The sequence below is a fragment of the Oncorhynchus gorbuscha genome, unplaced genomic scaffold (genome assembly GCF_021184085.1).
Source record: "Oncorhynchus gorbuscha isolate QuinsamMale2020 ecotype Even-year unplaced genomic scaffold, OgorEven_v1.0 Un_scaffold_2599, whole genome shotgun sequence".
NCBI classification, from domain to species: domain Eukaryota; kingdom Metazoa; phylum Chordata; class Actinopteri; order Salmoniformes; family Salmonidae; genus Oncorhynchus; species Oncorhynchus gorbuscha.
In genome coordinates, this window is record NW_025747065.1 from 59,479 (window position 1) to 67,562 (window position 8,084).

Here is an 8,084-nt window from a genome sequence, read left to right on the forward strand (position 1 = left end):
TATCCCCATACACACATTTCTGAAACTGGAAACACTTATCTCCCTCACTAGTTTGAAGCACCAGCTGTCAGAGCAGCTCACAGATTACTGCACCTGTACATAGCCCACCTATAATTTAGCCCAAACAACTACCTCTTTCCCTACTGTATTTATTTTATTTATTTTGCTCCTTTGCACCCCATTATTTTTATTTCTACTTTACACATTGTTCCACTACAAATCTAGCATTCCAGTGTTTGACTTGCTATATTGTATTTACTTTGCCACCATGGCCTTTTTTTGCCTTTACCTCCCTTATCTTACCTCATTTGCTCACATCATATATAGACTTGTTTATACTCTATTATTGACTGTATGTTTGTTTTACTCCATGTGTAACTCTGTGTCGTTGTATGTGTCGAACTGCTTTGCTTTATCTTGGCCAGGTCGCAATTGTAAATGAGAACTTGTTCTCAACTTGCCTACCTGGTTAAATAAAGGTGAAATAAATACAAGGCATGTGGAATTCCTTTTGATAGGCCTACCTTGTTTGTTTTTGATTAAAGCTTAATTTATACCATACCTACAGTACTATAAAATACAAGAGCTACAAATAGCTATGAAAAATGTCAATGCTGTTTTGTTGAGTAGCAAAAACACACACACGTCTGCAGCCCCACGATTATAAATGTGATGCCAGTTTGCAGGGTTGCCATTTTGTGTTTGCATTACTTTGTTGCATGTGTACGATATAAATTAGGCTTAATTCACAATTGTCCTCTGTATCACATTGTGTTCTGCATATTAGGGTGAATCAAGTAAACAGACCAATTACCGACTGGGTAAAATAACATTTTATTCAGGATATAGGAAAAGGACATAGAGAGATATGGTAGCTACATGAACCAGTAACATTCTAAAGACCCGGAAGTATAATGTCGTCCATAGGTCTGTGCATAAGTCATTATATAAGCACTACTCACAACAACACAGTCCTTCTAATAGCACTAATACTGCAAGTTGGCTTAAAGATTCAATAGAAATGCTCCTCAATTGCAAAAGAGTAGGGCAACAGCAAAATGGCTTGTAGAGAAACTCTGGTATAGGAATTGTCCAGTCACTGAGTATCAGCATGGCTATAACATTTAGGCCTGGAAACGTATGTGTGTGATTGTGACTAATGGTATGAATGCATGCTTTTAAAATGGCCTGTACTTATGGTGTTGGCAGTGTGCAAAGCGACGAAAGAAGCTTCACTTGATCCTGTGAGGTTTGGTTAGCACCAACAAAGTGAGAGTTCAGCTAATGGAAACAATACCAATAACTGACACTTTGATTTACTAGTAGTATCCTATAGCTATGCAGATAACATCATACAGTTAAATATGTCATAAAGAATGTGCCTTTCCTCTAATCAGGGGCAATCAAGGAAATATCCAACTATTGACATGATCATATCTCAAACAAATACAGTGCAGTCGTGTTTGCCCCTACCATGTGTGTAACATTTGTGGGGAGGGACAATGTGGAGGAACTGGTATTTTCTGAAACTCTTTCATTGACTTCTTTAATAGATGCAGTACAGTTGGGGCAGCAGGGTAGCCTCGTGGTTAGAGTGTTGGACTAGTAACCGGAAGGTTGCGAGTTCAAAACTCCCGAGCTGGCAAGCCTGTCGTTCTGCCCCTGAACAGGCAGTTAACCCACTGTTCCTAGGCCGTCATTGAAAATAAGAATTTGTTCTTAACTGACTTGCCTAGTTAAATAAAGGTTAAAAAAAACTGTTACAGCTGGCTCCATACACCTATTTTCAGAGCTAAAACTGTTTGGAGAAACTTAACCACTACTGTAAAAAGTACCATATTGCAGAGAACAGAGATGCCCAGTACCAGGCCAATAAACAGGAGTTGTGATATGAGTGTGTGCATGTGTGACTTTGTCTGCAGGCTAGAGGGGGACTCAGCAGGGAGGGCGGTTGGTTACGGTCATCACTGTCTGGGCAAGTTCCAAAGTCATACAACCAGACTATTTCTACAATTTCTGTTCTTGAAATATAACCTCAACCACACTGCAAACCTTATGCCGTGTACCTTAAATTAAGACCAAAAAGCAAATGTTTTGTTTTCATCATTTTTTATGATATAGCCAATTTTTACTCTGCAACTTGACCATCTAATGGGAACCGTTGATTACATTTACATTTACATTTAAGTCATTTAGCAGACGCTCTTATGCAGAGCGACTTACAAATTACTAAGGCAACAACCTCTTGGCCTATTTCCTGGCAACGATGAGGCTGTGGTAAAGGGGCTTTACCACGACGTGCAGGTAGAGGGAGCTGTCGATGAGGTATTCAGACGCCCGGCGGTGAAGGTCGGCTTCCACCAGGAAATCCCCGGCCTCCTCAGTGCTCTGGTGGAAGTTGTAGACGTGACGAACCACCATTTTACCCCCCTGCCTCGCCGTCACGATCACCGTCTTCTGGAAGCTCACACCTGCGAAGTCGGGGCTGGAAGTGGCTGGGGTGACGATGATGCGAGGACGACCGCCGTCAGTGCGTGTGGCCTGCATCTCGTTTGTATAGGCGGAGCGCACGCTGAGCGGGAGCCAGCGCGGGGAGAACAGGGCGTTCCAGGTCACCCGCTTGCTGGCGTCGCTGCCGCTGGGGCCCAGCTGGGTCTGGAAGCTGAAGCTGCGGTCGTCGCGAGTGGGGTTATTGATGACCCACGGAGAGCCCCAGGACGGTGACAGGTAGTTGCGTGGCGTGAATATGCTGCAGTTGACGTCAAAGTATTTGGCCAGTTGGACAGGCGAGGCCGAGTGGAACTGGAAGGCCAGGAAGAGCAGGTCACGGATGGACTCGTAGTATTTCAGCATGATTGGGGACTGCTTCTGCAGACGGAACAGGTGCTGCGGAGGGATCATGCCGTAGCGTACCTGCCTCAGGGCATTCTCCACCGTTAGGCCGGCCGGCTGGTTCTGGCCGATCCAGGCTTCCAGGGCCTCGTAGAGCTCCAGCTCGCTCTGCAGGATGAGGTCGGAGCGCTGCATCAGGGACAGCAGCAGGTCGTCGCTGATGGAGCCCCACTCGCCGCTCTGCAACACCGACGACAGGTTCCAGGAGAGGTACTGGAGGCAGCTGTCCCTCAGGTTGGCGTCGCCGATCTGCATGGCGTACTGGTACCAGCCAACCACGTGGCCGGTCGGGGAGTCGCTGGACAGGTGTCCTGTCATGTACTGGCTCAGGCCCTGCTGGAGGCTCCACACACGGTACTTGCTAGCCAGCTTGTGCAGAGGGATTGCCTGGTCCAGGCGCACAGAGATGTCACCGCAGTAGAGGTACCTGCAGAGATAAAACAAGGCTAGATCGGTCTGCAGAAACATTGGCAGTCACTACTGAACTTGAAAGGAGGTCACTTTTTAAATAAAAACATGAAACACCACTAGCCCATTTCTGTTCCTCCCCCATCCTCTTGAGGTGTACACTCATTCTACCCCCCCCCCCCCAGTTCCCTCACCTGATGAACTTGTCAAAGACAGCAGTACAGTCGGCAGGCTCTCTCAGGACCAAGGTGCTGGTGTTGTGGCTGAGCAGCAGCTCCTCAAACACCTCGCTCTGCAGCGAGAGCACCAGCGTGTGCGCCTGGATCACCTTCACCTCATCCGTGTTGACCGTCTGCACGCGGAGGACCACATCACTGCCGTTGCCTTGGACCAGAAGACCTTCCATGCGCTGCACCATTGCCATGGAGTGATTCAGCGTTGTGGCGCCATTCTCCAGCGCCACCTCCTGCTTCAGCAGCGGCTGCAGGAAGAGAAGATGTAGGGATCCCATTCAACACCGGGTCAACTGCAAGTGAAAACACCTCTTTCTCAATTCATCTGTCCTCGATTCCTCACAACCTCATTCTATTCACCATTGTCTTTATTCTATATGTTATCCTCCCCTTGGACCTTCTCCTCCATTACTGTTGTGAAGGATGTGAGGAATTACGGAAAGACAAAGTGAGATAGAGCCCTTCTTCTCCAGTCATCACTCACTTCGACACTGAATGTTGAGTTGACAGTTGAGCCTTCTGCCAATCAACACCGGTTGAATTACAACCGCTAACCAATCATTAATTATGACAAGCAGCCTTAACACTCTACACTCTCTCCTTCAAAAGCTTAATTAACAGTGATGAGATAAACAGCCATAAACTTGAAGAGATGCTGAGTTCGTCTGCAGTTGAAAAGTGACTGACCTAGTCGCTAATGGGGAAATCCTACCCGTGGTTTGGGTTTAGGGTCAGCATCTTGGAGTGTAAAACACATTGTTAATAGACAGATAATAATGGATGGTAATAGTGTAGGCTATGAAACCAATAGGCTACTTGTCTTTAAGTACAATTATGCCTAGGCTATATAAGAACCAGACATGTCGAAAACATTTTTTTCTCCCCTGACTAAACTACTTTTTAAAAGTTTTTAAATCCATATTTGCAGATTATTACATGAATAGACTGAATTAAATTGCTCGGTGACTACATCACTGAGGAATTAACATGATCCTCTCACACCAGCACAGTCGTGCCTCTTCTCGCTCAGGAAGCTGATACGATTTGGCATGGTGCCTCAGATCCTTAGGAACTTTTACAGCTGCATCATCGAGAGCATCCTGACTGGTTGTATCACCGTCTGGTATGGCAACTGCAACCCGCTCAACCGGAAGGTCCTACAGAGGGTGGTACGGACGGCCCAGTGCATCACTGGGGGTGAGCACCCAGCCATTCAGGACGTAAATACCAGGCGGTGTCTGAGAAAGGCCTGAAAAATTGCCAAATGGACTGTTCTCCATGTTCCCATACGCCAGGTGGTACCGGTGCATCAAGGCTCAGACCAACAGACTCCTAAACAGTTTAACTCTCCTGGCCATAAAACTGTTAAATGGTGAACTACTGCACACACCTACACTGCTGGTAAAAGTATTATTAATTAGATGTATTACTAACGCTACAGGGTCCCTGTGAGGTTGAACACAAGATGTCTCCTTCTTCACTACAGGGTCCATGTGAGGTTGAGCACAAGATGTCTCTTTCTTCACTACAGTGTCCCTGTGAGGTTGAACACAAGATGTCTCCTTCTTCACTACAGGGTCTTCTTGAGGATGAGCACAAGTGGCACATGCACACTGTAGAGTCACATGAAAGAAGGTCTCAGCACGACAAGCTGCACGCTCACTCTCTTTTAACGCCCTCCTTCCTCTGCCTCCATTGACACCAGCTGCTTCCTCCTGTTACTGTAGGTTTAACGAGACACAGGGGGAGAAAGACTCCTGCCCCCCCACTCCCTTAGCTGCCTCACCCCCCAGTCTTCGTGTCACCACTGTCGGCTAATCATGCACCTCCACTTCAAAGCAACCTTTGTTCAGTTCATTAGACACAACTAGCCTATATCCTACATCTCCATGACGGCAGCTGATGCTTGTGGGCCATTGACAAATAACTTTGACATTTGCATATTGCATTTGTGTAATTTGTGTCATTCAGCCAGCTCAAACAAAATTGGACTTCTGAAGTTCAATTTGTCTTTTGCAAGCATATTAAATGTGATAGGTAAACATGCCATTTAATTGTGACGTGAATTGTGATTGATTTGTTCCGGCTAATTACTTCCTAGTTTAAATGTGCTGCAATCAAGCATTCCATTTGTTTCCTTTAAAATGCCGTGGTGAATTCATTGCAATAGATTGAAGTGAGAACTTCAGGGAAATTGATACAGCTGAGGAGGATGTTATTAATAAAAGATTACGGATTTTCTCCTCTAGTCAAGCACAGTGATTTTTAGAAGCTGGTGGGTTGAATCCCCTAAATTAAACATAGAAATGCATGTGTATCAGTACACAAGGCGAGCACACGAAACGCACAAGGAAAAAGCTGCCATGCAAGATGAAGGTATTATAGCCTGAAATAAAGTGTCATTCAATTGATGCTTCCCCGGTCAAATCCTTCAATTTAGGAATGAGCATTTTCTTCAGTCTCTAAAATAGCATCCTCATTGATTGTGACTCACAAAGGCCACACAAAAACAAACATCTCAGGCTCTCCCTGCAAAACATCACAGACAAACAGAGATAGGATGTGGGAAAGTGAACTGGGGGGACAGTGCTGCTATTCCAATACTCAACCTAGTGCCTCTGGGCTTAAAGAGAGCAACCCACATGCAACGTGTCCCACCAGAGTTTCCTCAACCCACTGAGTGTTGGGGACAATGTGCTTCAAGTCCAAACCATCCTAAAATATCTAACATTGATTGTGTAGCTCAATAGATGGTTTGGACATGATATTCCTCTAAAACAGAGTTGTATCTCTTTCCTACCCTTCTGTAGGATAAGAAATGTAAATAGAATAGGAAATAAAACTGATGTTGTTGATGTACTGTAGTGAGAGAGGAAATAGTGACTAAAATAGACAAGCTAAACAGTTGATCACTATGCAGAGCAGTCTGTCAGACAGTCACCTTACCTCCTCCAACGGAGATGGGGTGGAAGCAAAGAGCCACGAGCAGGGTTCCCAGATAGACCCGGGCAGGGATTCCTCCTTCATAGGTGTGTGCCATATCTAGATATATATCCCCTCTCTCTCTCTCTTCTCTGTTCCTTCTTTTTCTTCGTTTCACACTTTGCGTCTTCCCCTTCGTGCTTACTGTCTCTGTGTGAGTGTGTGCAAGAGGTGGGTTGCCCCCGTTGTGGCGCCCTGACTCCCTGTCCCGGACTCTTTATGTAGGACGCCTGGACTTTTTTCCCCGCCTGGCGCCTCTCACATCGCCTTGCGGACTCCATTGATTGGTGGAATCTGGCAGGGGCCGTTGCCATGACGACGGCTTTGATTTTTGAATTTCTCCCTTTTCCATGTTAACATGGCATCGATCTGTGGCCCAATAGGGACTCTCTCTTCATTTTCTGAGTGTAGGTGGATGAGAAAGGGTTATTAAACACTATATTATGGAGTCAATATGAATCAACTATTTTATGATAAAGTGCACTGTTATAATATAATTAGGGTATTGTATGTGAGGGTTTTATTTATGTTAATTAGAAGTAATGAGACCAATATATGAAATGTGTAACAATGGCATGATTAAGTAATTAACCACAGAGTTAATTAGTGAGGTGATATCTTCCTGGAGAGCTACTGTCCTGTAGGTTTTAACTCTAACCCTGTTCCTGGAGCGATATCATCCTGTAGGGTTTAACTCCAACCCTGTTCCTGAAGAGCTACCCTGCTGTAGGTTTTAACTCCAAGCCTTTTCCTGGAGAGCTAGCATCATGTAGTCAGAACTTATAGGACGGTATCTCTCCAGGAACAGGGTTGGAGTTAAAACCTACAGCAGGGTAGCTCTCCAGGAACAGGGTTGGAGTTAAAACCTACAGCAGGGTAGCTCTTCAGGAACAGGGTTGGAGTTAAACCCTACAGGATGATATCGCTCCAGGAACAGGGTTAGAGTTAAAACCTATAGGACAGTAGCTCTCCAGGAACAGGGTTGGAGTTAAACCCTACAGGATGATATCGCTCCAGGAACAGGGTTAGAGTTAAAAACCTATAGGACAGTAGCTCTCCAGGAACAGGGTTGGAGTTAAAACCTACAGCAGGGTAGCTCTCCAGGAACAGGGTTGGAGTTAAAACCTGCAGCAGGGTAGCTCTCCAGGAACAGGGTTGGAGTTAAAACCTACAGCAGGGTAGCTCTTCAGGAACAGGGTTGGAGTTAAAACCTACAGCAGGGTAGCTCTTCAGGAACAGGGTTGGAGTTAAAACCTACAGCAGGGTAGCTCTCCAGGAACAGGGTTGGAGAGCCTTGCATTAGAGCGATGGTCACTCTCCAAATTTTAATGTGACAATTTCAGTGCACTGCTCTCTGATTGGGTTAGTGAACATATCCTGCTAGGGACATCTGGGACTTTGTCTACTTCACTCATCTGTTTGTAGTCTTTGAAAATAAAATACATTCACATGGATGTACACCACAGGAGGTTGGTAGCACCTTAATTGGGGAGGACGAGCTTGTGGTAATGGCAGGAGCGGAATCAGTGGAATGGTATCAAATACATTAAACACATGGTTTCCATGGTT

At 45.6% G+C, this 8,084-nt stretch overlaps 1 protein-coding gene across 1 annotated transcript; it reads right to left on the bottom strand.

The window, feature by feature from the left end:
* Positions 1-2,241: 2,241 nt before the first annotated feature.
* LOC124026109 (BTB/POZ domain-containing protein 17-like) lies at positions 2,242-6,727 on the bottom strand. Its single transcript, XM_046339280.1, has 3 exons — positions 6,480-6,727; positions 3,495-3,781; positions 2,242-3,319 (listed from the first exon to the last, which is right to left on the bottom strand). The coding sequence occupies exons 1-3, from the start codon at positions 6,558-6,560 to the stop codon at positions 2,251-2,253; spliced, it is 1,437 nt and encodes a 478-aa protein (XP_046195236.1). The 5' UTR covers positions 6,561-6,727; the 3' UTR covers positions 2,242-2,250.
* Positions 6,728-8,084: the final 1,357 nt, after the last annotated feature.

Excerpts from the sequence above, each read along its gene's own strand:
- LOC124026109 (XM_046339280.1), bottom strand. The coding sequence starts at position 6,560 with ATGAAGGAGGAATCCCTGCCCGGGTCTATCTGGGAACCCTGCTCGTGG. Across the intron at positions 3,782-6,479 it reads CCCCATCTCCGTTGGAGGAG|CCGCTGCTGAAGCAGGAGGT; the intron begins GTAAGGTGACTG and ends CTCTTCCTGCAG. Across the intron at positions 3,320-3,494 it reads GTCTTTGACAAGTTCATCAG|GTACCTCTACTGCGGTGACA; the intron begins GTGAGGGAACTG and ends TTATCTCTGCAG.